Genomic DNA, 16,686 nt, shown 5'->3' with positions numbered 1-16,686 from the left:
GAACTGGTTGGTTGCTGCAAATTGTTTTCAATCTCTTTTGCTTCTAAGAATATCATGGCATTACATAACAGTATCTTCAGTGGCAGGTTTTGGTATATGAACTATTAGAAATTTTCTACTTTATTTGAATTTTCAATTGTAAGGATATGCAAGACACCACTTAAACACCACATATCAAAATTTAGTCTATCATTTCCTTCAAATCATATAACATTACTAAAACCATACAAGGGGTGCATTACTTGTGATTTTCAGGATGTACATCAGAACTTCAAGGTGAGATATGAGAATGGTGTGAGAAGAAACAGTGACACAAATGAAGAGACTCTGCTCGTACGTTTCTCCTGGGGGTGATCATTCTAGGTCTACGTGAAAGTAGTCTATCAGTGACTTTTGACCCCAATGCTAAGCTACACCGAGGGAGGGCTTGAACCATACACCCAACATACAGATCCAGAGGTTCTGAGCCACATACCACTCCACCAGTGAGTAGGAGGGAAGGGAAGCAAAGGTCGTGATCTTACCTTCGGGGTGTTCATCTACGGGAATGGAGAGGCTGGGGGGAGGCAGCGTGTGAGATGCGTTCATTGACTTGGCCAACGTCTGCTCCAAGGGGCATGCTAGACAAGGAGGAGAATCTGTGGAAGAGGAAGAAGACAACAGTGGGACAGACTCTCATTAAAAGTCATCTTTTCAAATGTAACCAGCACCTTCAATGCAATAAAAGAACTTAATAGCAAATTCATTTGCCGCTTACGGATGATTCAAAACGTATTTATAATCATACATACCAGAATATGTGCATATGTGATACAATTACATTTACAAATGTTGAGCAACCGATTCATACAACCATAATACTATTCCATGTCATGTACACAGTATCAAACATCACAAGTCATTGTTTGATTTGATTTTTGCAACAGGATGCAAAAAACAATATTTCCTGTGTTTGGACGACAAAGAATTAGAATAAAGCATAAAAAATCAGTTTTGCAGACACAATGCAAAAATCAGTCTAACTTGAGGCTTTTTCTTCATCATCTTTTACATAACCATTCCTCTCAGCAAGTGGTCTCTCCTGAGGCAGCAGACAACCAATGCCAAATGAAGTAAAACCATCCCAGTCACTAGGCAACCACCATCCTTTAGCCTTAATGACATCAGTGGGGCTTTCCCTTCTTCTACAATCACGATGAAATTCTCATTCCTCATAGCATTTCCCAACCTACATTAATATTTTTTTTCTTTTCATTGATCCATTTTAAAACATAAATCATCCTCTTGGCACAATGTGACATTCTTCTTTTCTGATGGATCACAGGACACAGACGATGCACAAAACAGAGATAATACTAATGTGAATCAAAAAGAAAAGAAATATGCATAATTCAACAAGTCTATCATTAACCACTGGCAACCTGAGTATAGGTACTGTCTATGGTATTTGGCGATGGTGGTACTGAGGGGGTTAATCCTTGTTATAACATACATGCAGCCAGGCATGCAACCACAGTAGGGACTGGCAGGATGTTTACTGTCTTAGGACACCACTGTGGCTTTTTTTCTTCCTACATACATTTCCATTATTCATGATTCTTGTGAATTACAAAAATGTAATTCCATCTTATTTCCTGCATTATCAACGAAGACGTTTGTTCCAGACAATGGAGGAATCCTCCTCCACACGACCTTGACAACTGCCATCATCTCCTCTTCTCCGGTTCGTCGGAAAGAAATTACAAAAACGACAATCTTACAAGGGGCGTACCTCTGAAAGACACCATACAAAAACCGGCAATGCTGATAGCATCACTGAAATACCATCTCTACAATCTCGGCATGTCTCCTTTTCATTCCAGCTCTTTTCTAGTTGGAAATGAAATTCACAATGCTGATCATGGTGCACCATTACGATGTGCTTCCGCTATATATCTTCTCTCTCCAACATCCACCCCCACCCTATTCCGTTCAAATATCCTCGTGTAGCAGTACTTCTGTGCACATTTGTAATCCAACTAATGAAATGCACTCCACAGGCAGGCAAAGCAGCCACAGTCTGGGCAAGGAGGCAACCTGACAGCGAGGCAGACGGCAGACAGACGATCAAACCTTTTTCAAAATGAGAACTGTCTGGCACGCCGATTATGAGCAACACACAATACTAACTCTAAGCCTTTACGTACCCAATCCTTAATCCTCCCCCCCCCCCCTTTCTGTCTCACTATCACTTATTCACAGTGATGTATGTCATATTTGCATTTATACTCTTCTTAAATATACCTTTCTTCATATCTATCCATCATCCACATGTCAATCTTCTGTCAATCATCAATCATCTATCTATCAATTTCTTTTTCTCACGTGATCAACCAGAATTTGCCGCTACAGTGAAATCACTCACACCGCACATTCTTATCCAATATTACAAATGGTTCCATGACATTTGCTCCTACGACAATTGCTCTTATGAAATATGTGCATGATAAGCCAAACATAAATTGTAACCACAAACATAACCCTAATCCTAATCTTCAATCACATCAAACTAAACCAAATACTCTATTAGAACCCGAACCCTAACCCTAACTCCAAATCCTTGGAGAAAATAAGACCAGGGCAATTGCTGCACAGGCAAATGACGTGTTACCATTATGTAGACTGATACATATTATCCCTGGCAGAGAAACACACACACATTGAACAGTTACATATCCGTACAATTTCTGTGTGGGTAGATGTGTGTTTTTACAAAGGTAAATGTCTTTTATTTGCTTGCTCATTCTTTTCCAACTTTTTGTTTTCTTCACAGGAACATTTTACAAAAGAGGGGGAGGAAGGAGTGTATTTGTCATCTTTCATACAGGCCTACATGTGCATTCACACTTGAATTACTGTATTAAATACCACAGTAATTTGCTGGCACCTTTCTCATTGGCAAAATACCAGTTATTAATATCACAGTAAATCACTTGATACAGGTGTCACTCCCAAAATATGGATGGTATTTCTGGTAAGCATTGTGCATGCGCATATATCTCCAACAGTAGAAGACAAAGTGTGTCGGTTCATGTGAGAGAAATACACCACTGTATGATCCACGGTATTTCGTAAGATCCACACTTAATCTCACATCCGTACTTCAAGCAAAGTTTAAATTACCAACCTAAATACACAGGATTTTGCTCCGTATTTCAGAGTACTTAATGGCATGCTTGTCTTCACATTACGAAATACCGTAGTATTTCACCATCAATGTATGCTTCTTATGAGATGAAGCAAAAAAAAAAAAAAAAATACTGTACTCTGCAGTCTACCAGACAATAACCTCCTCTACCTCACTTCCCTTTCTGATACAAAGGACCTTTAGTGCTTCCATCCACTGTACTAATGGGTCATTTTTCACCAACACAATTCATATTTCCTGCTTTCTGGTAGCAGAACTTCATCTATTCAATGTTCATATTCATTTTCCAGTGGCTATTCACAACGTAAGTTGGATTACTGTGGAAAATCTTCACTTTCAATCATGCGATAACCTTGTTGCTTGAATTACTACCTCAAGGGGTCCAAAGAAAGTCTTTCATTTCAAATACATACTTTGCCACAAATGGTACAGATTTGACAATTTTTGAGGAGGTTTTCTCAAGAAGACAAGCTAAGTAACCAACTGTGTTCTATTATTTGTATGACAGGCAGAGAAATCACATACTAGAAATATTTAGAAATAATACATACTTCTTTGTCGATAGCATAGCTTTAAACAAACGATTGAAGACCTGTCACAGAACACTGCAAGTATCACATACTCGTGACATTTAAGACAGAAACCCAATCTAAAATTGCAAAAATGTTTCATAAAAAATCAATAAATCTACTTGATGTCTGTTTGAGCGAGTTCACTGAAAGTCCTACATTTTTACCAAATGGCACTAAAAGGACACCCTACATCCCAATCTCATGGGATAGTGACATATCCATTACAACTAGGGCCAACAGTTGGTTGGTTGTTCCCTATAGCCCTGTAGAGGGCGACCTTGACAGTGTGCCAACTATCGTCATGAAAATCACCAAGACTTGATACTTTGCATCCTGACAGTGGGGTCCACAGACCAGACACTCAAAAGAAGAATGATTTGATGGACTTGGTGACACAAGAATTATTGTGATCCAGCATTCATGACACATTCTTTGTACTGATCCAGTACTAAAAGGGCACCATGAAGTGTATCACCTACAGACTTAGTTTGATTTCAGTTTATGCCATTCTCCTAAATTGAGTCATTCTCAGATCTATGAAGCTGACTGCAAGAAAGCCTATCTTTTTTTTTTAAAGGACAAGTTCACCTTCATAAACATAAGGATTGAGAGAATGCAACAATATTAGTAGAACACATCAGTGAAAGTTTGAGGAAAATTGGACAATCGATGCAAAAGTTATGAATTTTTAAAATTTTTGTGTTGGAACCGCTGGATGAGGAGACTACTACAGCTTGTGAGTCATATGCGTACAACAGTATAAAGAAAATGTAAAAGAAAATTCAACATATTTTCACTTTTTTCGCATAATAAAAGAGCTCTTGACTTGCCTCTTTCTAGAGGTAGGGGGAATAATATTACCCATAACATTTGTCGGTAACGAGTCAGGGGAATGTGTACTTTTTTCAAAAGATGGCATTTTGTGAAATTCTCTTTATATTTTCCTTATATTGTTGTACGCATGTGACATCTAAGTTATTCATACACTGCAGTAGTCTTCTCATCCAGCGGTTACTGCACAAAAACTTCAAAAATTCATAACTTTTGAACGGATTGTCTGATTTTCCTCAAACTTTCACTGATGTGTTCTACTAATATTGCTACATTCTCTCAATCCTTATGTTTATGAAGGTGAACTTGTCCTTTAAAGGCAAAAAAACAGGTCAAGCTGTTTTGTGCTTGATTTGAATCTTTCTTCTTCCATACTAGCATATTAATGAGAAGGAAAACACTAAGGTTTGAAGTCAAATTGAAACATGTATACCTCTTTATTTTATCAGTAAATATAGGGGCCCTTTACAATTTCATATGCATGACCAATGTTCACTCATCAACAATGAATGTTTTACTCAGAAATGCTTGTTACAATTAATACTTTTACCCAGTGACACGTAATTCTTTAAAATCTTCCTGTATTTCAACTTAATCTCTTCCATAATGCTAGTTCAGACTGTTTGAAAGAGACCTGCATTGTAAAGCTCTCTGGGGTAAAATATGCCATTGGTGATAACAAAAAGAAAAGTTCCTACGCTTTGTATGCAATCCAATGTCAACATACAAACTCAGATATCAGTATCAATGGTGCCATACCTTTCACTACTCATAACTACCCTTTACTCTCTCCCCCTCCCCCCCCCCCCCCCCCCCCCATTAGAGACAGGTCTTGGCCAACCCAGATAAGTCAGTCAAAATGGTCAACCTTTCCAGTGAACACTGCCCATCTGATGCTACACACTGGACCTCCAAACCCTTTCATACCCAGCCAGAGGAAATTTCCGCGGATTTTAATAACTTTCCTGCGTTAGGTCCATCTTGTCTAGACAGGTTGTACATAATCACCAGAATTTTCCCCCTTCAAACATAACGGCTTATTAGTCTGAGCTAAGGGCTCTTCCAGACCCAAGTACACAAGATACAAAAAAATGCTAAGTTCCCCTTGCGACAACTGGATTTGCCAAGCTATCATGACTCATATGTCTATCAGTCAATCCATACTTGGCTACTGAAGCCTAGAAACATGGAAGGGAATCTCCATCTCTACTGACTGCGTGCAATCTCATTTTTAATTTCATTTGATGACAAAATGAAAGAGACAGATATACTAATTTCACCCAATATTGTTTGAAGTATATACACTCCTCTGTATCTCTTTACATTGTGAAATTACGATATACAGATGTAAACATGAATATATGCCCGTTCTGATAAGATACTGTTTTTTATGTTAATTCTTACTTCAGCCACACCTGGGGGCTTCAATGTGTCTAACACTAGTGACTTTATGCAGTGACATATCAATGTACCGGACTCATAGCATAACCCACTGCATCATCTTTTCTTATTTTGAAAGCCCCTCGGTCATGTCCAACATAAGTTATGCTGTTTTAAAACTGAAATATGTCCATAGAGATAGAAATATAGATATCTATGGATAAAGATATATAGTGAGAGAGAGAGGGAGAGAAGCTGTAGTACTGAATCACGAGTGTAACCAAGCGAGGAAGCGGCAGGAAAAGTCGGGGTTACTTGCCTTCTACAGCCTGTATGATAACCTTGGTGTCCTACAAAAGACAACCAAAAAAAAAAAAGAAAAAAAGCCAGACAATCTAGACGCGGTAAAATGATTACTTTCCTAACAGAGTCAGCTACCAGCTATCAGACAGACTATGCACAATCTATACATATCAGAAGAGATCTCTATGATGCCGACTTGAGTCAGGTGCCGTTGATGATCTATGCTAGGACTGTTCCAGACATACCTTCCCTTCTCTATCACTTGCTTCTCTGGTGTTGGTTAGGGAGAGAAGGTGACGGGCGTCATCTAACATCTTTTTAAATCTAATTGTCATAGATTTATAGACGGGTACCATCCCTTCTGGACATACATTACACATGAAAAAAAAAATGTACTCGGGGAATTACAAGGGTACTTACCACAGCATATTTTTTTCTCATTGCTTTGGCAAATCAAACTATCACTGACTTTAGGTACCTGTATACAAAGCAAAGCAAAGAGCTACATGTAGCAACTGCTCAGTCAACTCTGTCCTTCCCAAGAAAAAATATAAGCATTATACCTGTCATAAAAGGGGCTAAATCATACCATGTAGACAGCAGTGAATCAGGAATAACTAGACAGTCAACACTGGGCAATATATCAGTGTATATGTATGTATGGTATATGGAGTGTATGTGTGTGTGTGTGTGTACACACATCTGCCTGTTTGGACTGCAAATCATATCAACATCCAGGGGCCATGTAAGCCAGGAGAAATATGCATGTATAACAAGTTCACCTCGTAGATCCTGTGTATGATCCACAAGCATTATAATGTGTAACATTGTGTCTTGCTAGCATCCTTGGCTTTCTATCTTCTTCTCTCCCATCTTCTTCTTTCCTATCTTCTTCTCTCCTATCTTCTTCTTTCTTAGTTTCTTCTCTTATCTTCCTCTCCCTCTCTCCTTTTCTCAATCTTGCCATCTCCTACCTTCCTATTTCCTTTCTTCCTCTCATATCTTATCTCCTTCTATCTTCCTCTCTCATTTTTTCTATCTTCTACCCTAACTTTCCTCTTTTTCATCTTTCTCTCTCCTTTCTCCTTCTTTCCTATCTTCTCTCCCATCTTCCTATCTTTTTCTCTCATATCTTCCTCTTTTCTTCTCTCCAATTTGATTTATCTCTTTCCTACCTTCATATCTTTGTATCTTCATACCTTCATTATCTTTCAATCTTCCTATCTATCTTTTTATCTTCTCTTCTCCTATCTTCCTCTTGCCTATTAGCCCATTTCCTACCTTGCAAATGAACTGTTATGCAGGTAGGCCTACATTGTAGTTTTTGGAGCTGAGGAATTTTTGTGTCGTTTCCCAAAACATTCTACATTTAATCAAATACATTAACCCACATACATGTAGGTCCTACACCCACATATACATGTTAACCTACATTAAATGAAAATGAAACACAAATAAAAGCATACATGTATATACATATCACATACAAAAACCAATTCATGACTACAGAGTGAAATAATGACTTAACAAAGAATGCAAAACCAGATGGAATTTTTGAGGTTGCATCGCTATGAGAAGTACACAATGGGTAAATCATCATGGTAAAAAAAAAGACTTGTGTCGGACTTGAATCTAGCCAAAGAACACAAATAAACAAACAAAATGCCTTCCCTTCTCTGTGCCCACATGCAGTATGAAGAAAATTCTGTTAAAAACAGTCATGCTGAAAAATCTTCTTCTACTTTTTTCTCAAATTCTTCAAAACTATATTCAGACCAATTTTATCATGCCAACCATTATTTCTTTATCATTTACAAGACTTGCACTAATCACAATCTTTATCAGTGATTTATAGCAAGCATCACTCACATCAAACATGGTTCTTCATTCGTTTCACCTGTAACCATTCCATAACACACCCGGTCAATCTTACACTATCTTATCTATTTGCATAGCTCTTCCACTATATCTACAAATTTTTCATTAGCTTGGTTTGTTTTCTAAATAATAAAAAGTTTCTGAATATTACTGTAAGATAACAAGACATATAAATTGTTTCAGGGGGAACTAGGAACTCTGTTTCTACGCATACAACCATACCCTGACATTTGACAATGTATACATCAAGCTATAATTCTCCATGAAAGAAATCAAAGACAGAAACAGAAATCTCTGTGGTCAGGAAGGATTCTTCAGTGTCGTACGTCTGAGTAAGAAGGTTTTCTGATCCAAAACTGAAGAGTTAACTTTCATGGTAACAATGATGATGGGGTGTACACTGTATATCATAGTTCCATAATGGTTCCAAGGTGCAAGATAAAGGTAAGGGAAAAAAAAACAACGAAAAAGGTCATCTTTTAAAAAAATATACAAAGTTGCGCCAAATGACATTTATGTACCTCAATGGTATTAGAGAAAGAAATGTTTTCACAACAAACTTCCAGGATTCCAAAGTTAAACACAGAGCAAATATGAACTGGCGACTGAGTCTACAAACATAGTGAATAGCTGAGAAGTTTCTGACTCTAAAAAACAATCCTGATCTTTGAGCCACAAATGGGCTCTCACCACTATAGGACTAAGACGACCACTCAGCACACACTGTTATACTGCAGTCACATTACCAACTCATCACAGTGCTGCATTGGTGTTATACTTCAGTTGTACTGAAAGGGATGGCAATGTAAATGTGCATCTCCATTACAAACTACACCAGTGTAGTTTGTCAAATTACAATTCTCGCGCCACCGACAATAGGCGATATCAAGTGATATCGTACAATATCTCCGATATCAAACCTCTCAGGCCGGGGCAGTAACTTCCGGTTTCATGCGTGCGAGCTAGCTCGATGCACGGCCTGTGCATGTGGTGGACCTCTACTGCTCGGCGCACGGGTATTTGTCCAGTTTTTTTTCCTTTTAGCATCATCAGAAGTACACTCTGCTGCCTCACAGAAAAACCCAATGGTGTAATGGATAGTTATATTTGGGAAATAAACAAACTAAAGTCTAAACAAATATATTTCTTTGGATCCAAAACAAAGCTGGCAAGTTCGCCAATAGAAAAAGCACACACGCAAATCAATAACCGGAAGTTACTGCCCCGGCCCTACAGGTTCGATATCGGAGGTATCGTACGATATCACTTGATATCGCCTTGATATCGCCTATTGTCAGTGGCGAGAATTCCATTGCAGCACCAGTACTACACCAAGGCAGGTGGCAATGTGAAAGCGTCTCGGTACAACTCCATTACAAAAAGTTTGGAAGGTCAACCACACATGCTGTCCGTTTACAATAGTGAAGGGGCTGGTCAGTTTTTAGGAAAGATGTTGTTGAAATATTAGAACATGAGTTAACAGCATGATAAATTCACTTTCAAGACAAGAGATAACTCAAAAATCACTTGCAGAAAACAGTAGCAGTTCAAGTCACGAGTGGCAGAAATGTGCGCATATGATTATTTCTTTTTTCTATTTTCTGTGGGCAATGCCCCCCATTGATTTATGTGATACAGAAAACACAGATTGTGCTTCGGTGCTGGATGAACGTGTACTCCTGCGGTATGAATGCACTATCACTAGACTGCATCAAAGTTGTTCCAAGACAGCAAGAGCAATGCAAACATTCGTTTGGTACAGGGACTGTCCCGGTGTCATACCTAGGCACTGTCTTGGTGCAACACTGGCACAAATTTTTCAGGTGATGTGAATGTAGTATTAGCCTGAGATTGTCATCGTATGACTGGGCGAAACCATGTACTGTAACGCCCTCCACGGGTGCGTTCAAGTGCTCTAAAGCGAACCAAAGCAAACTGAACCACAGCGTACCATAACAAACTGTGCCAGATTTGGAGCATTCGAGAGCTCTGTTGAGAAAGCGTACCTCATGAGTTATTTTTAGAAAAGGTCACACATTTTGTAGCAAGAGGGTCATACACCTGGTGCGCATGAACTACTTTCAGCTGTCCGGAACAAAGAGAATGATATATTTGCATTGTGACGTATGCGCATGATACGCGCATGCCTTACAGCAAACTTTTGGTACACTTTTGGTACGCTTTTGGAGCACATTGCGAAGTGGTACACTTTTGGCTCAGTACAGTATAGTACGGTTCACTTTAGGAGCGTTCGAGCGCTCATCTGGCGCGGGTACGGTACGGTACGGTTCACTTTAGGAGAGCGCTCGAACGCATCCTAAGTGATGAGCATAAATTGGACTCAATATACTCTCTTGATGGCATCCAGAGAAGTCTCTCTAAACTTTGTAATAGACCCATTCACGCAGCCACAAATAGTCATAATTATTTGCATCATGATTTGAATCATGATGCAAATCCATATTTTTATGCATGTGGAAACAATAACCACAATTATTAGTGAGATTTAAATCATGATCCATACACCACTAAAAGTGCAATGTTTCTAAAAGAGTCATGCTTTTTTTAGAATACTCGCCATTATTTCCAGTGCAAAGGGTATATGAACGGTGTGCAAAATTGTACCATTTGTTTTAATCCAATAATGCGAGGCACGTGTGGAACAGTAGGGTTAAAGGCATACTTTACCATTTGCAGATGAAACAAAAACCCAGCATTAGTGCTTTAAAATAGTTCTTAAATGTGAGTTAGGGATAGAAACAACCACTGTAAAAATTCAAATCCATATACTTGATGTTAAGTGTTGTTAAATACACAAAATGTGAACAATAGTTATAATAACTAGAAATGTCGCTATGGCGACTGGTATGCCTCCGCCATAATGCATGATTCTCCTAATAGGTCTATAGTACATGTGGACAATGTGTGATTACATTTTCACAAAATTGGCAAAATATTAAAATGACATGTTTGTCACAAATGTATCAAAATATTCACCTTCTTTGACCTATGTTTAATTGGATGAATAGGAGAGCATGTATTTGGGGATTTAAGAACTTTAACTTCGACTTTGACCCTTTCATAAGTTTACGCACTTAAGTAATTGTCAAGGTATGGAGAAAAAGTGCAATTTCTGCATTGAACAGTAAATTGTTATCATTTTCATCTGGCCTTTGATTCATATTAAAGAGAATCAATGTCAGGCAGAACATACATAAATATGTACTAAGTTTAAAGATAACTTGAGCTACTTCCGAGATATGGAGAAAGAAGTTCAGCACTTTCACTTGATCTTTGCCCTTTTGAACTTTGACCTTCTTGGCAAGAAAAAAAATCCCAGAGAATCTCTAGTGGGTCATACATGCATACATCAAGTTTTAAAAAAAATAATCCTGCTGGCATTGCATAAATATAAGGAAAATAGTAAAATTTTGAAGTATTGCCCTTGACCTTTGACCCCTGACTTTTGACCACATGAACCCCAAATTCCCTAGATAACCACTGCCAGTCAGTACATGCATACATACTTTGTTCCATAAAGATACCTTGAACAATTTCCAAGATACAGAGAAAAAAGTAAAATTTTAACATTTTACTTGACCTTTTGACCTTTGACCTTTTGACCTCATGACCCCAAACTTTCACCAGAGAATCTTAATTGGGTAATACATGTATACACTAAGTATAAAGAAAATATCTTCAGGTATTGCATAGATATGGAGGAAATAGTGAAATTTTATGCATTTGACCTTGACCTTTTGACCTTTGACCTTGAGCATGTGCACCCAAAAGTTGATAGGCACAACTTCACCCCCTGATACACATACATGCCAAGTTTCATTAGGATACCTCAAAAGGTTTTGATAGTTAGCCTGTCCACAAAATTCATTACGGACGGACGGAAGGACGGACGGACGGAAGGACGGACGGACGGAAGGACGGACGGACGGACGGACGGACGGACGGAAGGACGGACGGACGGACGGACGGACGGACAACCCGAAAACATAATGCCTCCGGCACCACTTCGTGGCGGAGGCATAAAAATGTTTCCAGATTAAACCGTCTACAGTTATGGTTTATTGAGAAAAACACTGATATCTCCTAATATTTTAGGCTTTATTGCAAAACTTTTATATGGTGGGATGTTTTGTGATACAACAGACCCACACATATGCATCAAATGTGATATCTTGAAAATTTTTGAAATCACTGCTCCCAAAGGTAAACAGGACCTTTAAAGGGATAGTACAGTATTGGTGGAGATAAGAAATGAGCTTTTAACTTTTTGCGAGATACCAAGAAAACACTTATAATCTAGTACAGAGCATACCATTTTAAGAGGAATTCAAAGTTTATTTGATGAAAATCGGGTTTGGAATTACTGAAACATCCAAAAACAAAGAAAAACAAAGCGATCATAATAAAGTGTGGATCCCACACTTTATAAGAATCACTCTTTTTTGGATATCTCAGCCATTTCAAAACCAATTTTCATCAAATAAACGTTGAATTCCTCATAGAATTACATGCTTTTTCATATTTCATAAGAGGTTTTTCATTATTTCACACACAAAAAAAATGTTAGAAACCTGAAATTAGGTCTCAACCAAAACTGTGCGATCCCTTTAAAGTCAGGCCAAACTCAGAGATTCACTCATGCACACTTTGGTCTAATGAACGAACCAGTGTGATTTGGGTCACAATTTCTCCTTGTGAACTGGTGCAATTTGGATCACAATTTTTTTTTTTTTTTGCCTGTGTACAATTGAACCACACCGCAAAAAAAAAAAGAAGAAGCAAGATTTGAATCATGCTTTACCAGTGTGTGTAAATGGGCCTCACATGGTCCCTTTCACATGTCCTAGATAAGACCCTCACAACAGCATCTTGTGCTTTCTGTAGCTTTAACAGCTTAAGAAATGACATGCGTGTAATGTGATGCATAACAAAAGAACCAAGAAGACACAGGATTAACTGTAACCTTTCATCCAAGAAAAGCTTCCTTGATATATAACCTTGACATATGCATGCCACAGTTCCCATGCAAGAGAAAAATAAAATCTTACATGCTGTTGTTAGCTTTGTTATATTTTTATTTAGGAAAGATTGAACAGAGGCTTCCATCAACATACATGTAGAGCCATATGAATATGTTTGTTATCACAGCATACATGTAACAGTAAAGATGAGCATACATACATATGCTTGCATGAATTCACTGGGAATCGGTGATCAACAAAAAAAAAAAAAAAAACCCAGAATAGATATTATTAAGATACTGTAAAATACGATATATTCACAGCATGAATTTTTCGCAAATTGGAGCCGACAGCCTTTTTCGTGGCATGAAATTTTCGCGAAGTGCCACTGGCGTTCAATGCATATAGTGTAAACAAGGACTTTCGCGTGCATTTTAATTTCGCGAATCTTGGCGTTCGCGAAATTCGCGAAATTAAAGTGCACGCGAAAATTCCTCGTTTTACAGTAATTAAAAGGGGAAGGGTTAAAACCTGTAAGGAAATATGAAAAAAAACCAACAGAATCAGCTGACATGCTAGCCCTGATCTATACAAAATCTCTTTTCAGTCATGAAACACTGATTCTCCATAGCCTATTTCCCGCTCATACTGGAGCAAGTGCCTGCCATAATTACTCTGCAGTATAGCCAAACCTCACTTCAGACTCTTTGTAAGCAGTCCATCTCTCTTCTAATCATGGCATTTCATCACCATAATTATTCCTGTTAGAGACTAGTTTGCTCTTTCTTCTCAGCCTCATGGGGTGACTGCAAAATGAAGACAAGACTTATGAGCAATTCTGATGTGCTCTCATTAATACATACTAAAAAGACTAGATCACCAGGGGGCAGCCACACACAAAAGCACGGTGTAGACAAACTGATTATTTTTACATTTCTGATAAAGCTCGACTCTAGGGCAGTAACTTGAGTGCCAGCATACAGCATAGCCTTGCCACACTCACACAAATGATGTTGTGTCTAATGATACAGCAGTTCCTTTGAGCATACATTAAAAAGACATGTCTAGACAGGGTCTCCCCATGCATAACATCAAACCTCCGCTATGCCTGCTGTATCCCTCTGGTCTCTTACTGACGGTCTGCCTTCTATTCACTGTTCACTGAGATAGCATGTCGCAGTGCAAAAGCAGAGAACTTGATATAAAGCTTCAAAACATGCATCATTCTGAACTCTGTGAAGACTACACACTATAACCATGAATTGTAAGATAGTTCTGGTAACTGATATCAATGTTCTATTAACCTGACTACATGTTTTTTGAAAGGATCATTATGTATATAACCTTGTCCTTTATTCAGGACACAACAAGCTTGAAGAATCAACATATTCATAAATGCACTTAATTAGACCATGTGCACTTAAAACTATTATAAGATATTACTGTAAAACCAGAAGTTTTCGCATGCATGAAATTATCGCATTCTGTGAGCCAAGATTCACAAAATTAAAATGCATGCCAAAGTTTCTGTCTACACTATAATGCAGTAAATGCTAGTAGTAAATTTGCAAAAATTTGATAATCGATATGCGAAAAAGGCCAGCAGTTCTAATTCACAAAAATTTCATGCCACGGGGCCCCCGGTTCAATCCTTCAATTTTGTATGTTTACACCTAGAAATTAGGCTGCAGTCAAGTACAACTTCTTCTATCCTACCATGGAGGTATGCAACATGTAAACAAAACCTTTACTGAACTTATGAAGCAACAAGGTAATATGTTTAAGCCTACACTAACATATACATGACTGAATGGGACTGAATGTATAATCTATTCGAGCAAATGAGCCATTCGCTGCAATTAAACTAAAACAGCAAAATCTAAGCAGATAGCAAACTGGAAAACTTCAAAAATATCCAACTTAAAATGATCACAGGATACAGTATGATAATCAGGGTGGCTGATGATGTTCCTCACTTTCTCTTCAAACTTGCCAGAAAATATAGCTTTTGTATCAAAGAAAAGTGTTCAAACTTTTTTCCTGACAATCAATGTGCATGCATGCATGATGTGCGTATGTGATCGATGACCACCTGCACAAAACTGATGACGTTCCATTACGTCAGTATGGACTAACATTGGATGTGTCAAACTGAGGAGCCTAGCCGTGGCCAAGCCTCCGTAACAGTTTACACTTAATATTTGCATGGTTGAGTCGCAGCCAAGCTGCAGCTGACATCAACTCGAGAGGTAGTCCTAGATGGACCAAGGTAACTTAAGACATAGAATAAAGAAGTTATGAAATTTGAGTTCCAAAACTTTGCATGAAATAGTGATAATAAACACAACAAATACAAATCAGATGAGGCAATGGTACCAACATACAGTATACATCATACATTTAGCGAGTCTAAATTTTTCGCGAGTTGGGACTTCCCGACAATTTCAGGAATGGTAAACTCTGCAATCGGGATATACAGTGATGAACGAGAAAACATGTATGCGTGCACACCGCATTCATGTTGGGATCAGAGTAACCTTTTCCACATGTTGTTAATTTCGTGAATAACACCCGACTCACGAAATTTGCAAAAATAGAAACCTTACTAAATAAATGGCATATACTACAGTAGCTCAGCTTCAATATGTCCAAAACCAAAACCGACAAAGCGAGACTTCAACGTGTCCAAAACTAACACAGCTAGACTTCAGCATATTCAAAACCGATACAGCTAGACTTCAACGTGTCCAAAACCAACATAGTCAGACTTCAATGTGTCCAAAACCGACATAGCCAAACTTCAATGTGTCCAAAACTGACATAGTCAGACTTCAACGTGTTCAAAACCGACATAGTCAGACTTCAATGTGTCCAAAACCGACATAGCTAGACTTCAACGGGTCCAATGCTTGCATAGGCACATAGGCGTGACTGTGCATCTCCACTACTCAAACAGTTGCATCGGTTGCCTGTATACAAAAGAGTCATACAAAATGTTTGTTGAATTTTCATTGCCTACACTATTTAGCTCCTAAATATTGATCACAAATGATACATTCTCCCTACCATTCAACTTATAAACTGCTATGGAATACCATGGTGCTCTAGTTACCATGTGTCAAAACTACGGCTGGCGAGTGTAGTTCCTCATTTTGTGGACCACCAGAATGGAATACCTTGCCAAAGGAACTCCTCTTATCACCCTAAGTATCAAGTTAAAAAAAGAAAAGAATCTTATGAAGTTCCTATATTCTTTTTGACATGGTCACTGCAACAGTGTTACCATGTAAAGCACATTGATCAGTTTCATTGGAAATGCCTTGTAGAAAAGACTGTTTATCATCTCACTCCTTCAACACTGGATTGTACACAAAGATATTATTTTAATAACCTCTATCCCTTGAAGTCATCACTTAACTAGGTTATTACAAAATAGCATAAACCTGATTTAAAGGATGCACTACGATACATGCTCTCCCATCTAAGTTTAGATACGGATATTAAATGTGAATTCCTATTAAAGGTACTGTTTACCACTGGGAGCAGTGACGTA

The 16,686-nt window shown here is 38.2% G+C and overlaps 1 protein-coding gene across 1 annotated transcript in view; it reads right to left on the bottom strand.

Moving 5' to 3' along the window:
- Positions 1 to 208: 208 nt before the first annotated feature.
- Positions 209 to 16,686, bottom strand: part of LOC139734116 (uncharacterized) — a 76,663-nt gene continuing 60,185 nt past the window's right edge. Inside the window, exon 4 of the mRNA XM_071644932.1 lies at positions 209 to 638. Coding sequence (XP_071501033.1) covers positions 406 to 638 — 233 coding nt within the window. The 3' untranslated portion in view covers positions 209 to 405. The remainder of the gene's footprint in view (positions 639 to 16,686) is intronic.

The sequence above is a fragment of the Diadema antillarum genome, unplaced genomic scaffold (genome assembly GCF_040938485.1).
Source record: "Diadema antillarum isolate AM-2024a unplaced genomic scaffold, OU_Dant_1.0 seq00000511_RagTag, whole genome shotgun sequence".
Lineage (NCBI taxonomy): Eukaryota > Metazoa > Echinodermata > Echinoidea > Diadematoida > Diadematidae > Diadema > Diadema antillarum.
The sequence above is the reverse complement of the archived record's forward strand: the minus strand, read 5'-3'. Positions and strand labels throughout refer to the sequence as shown.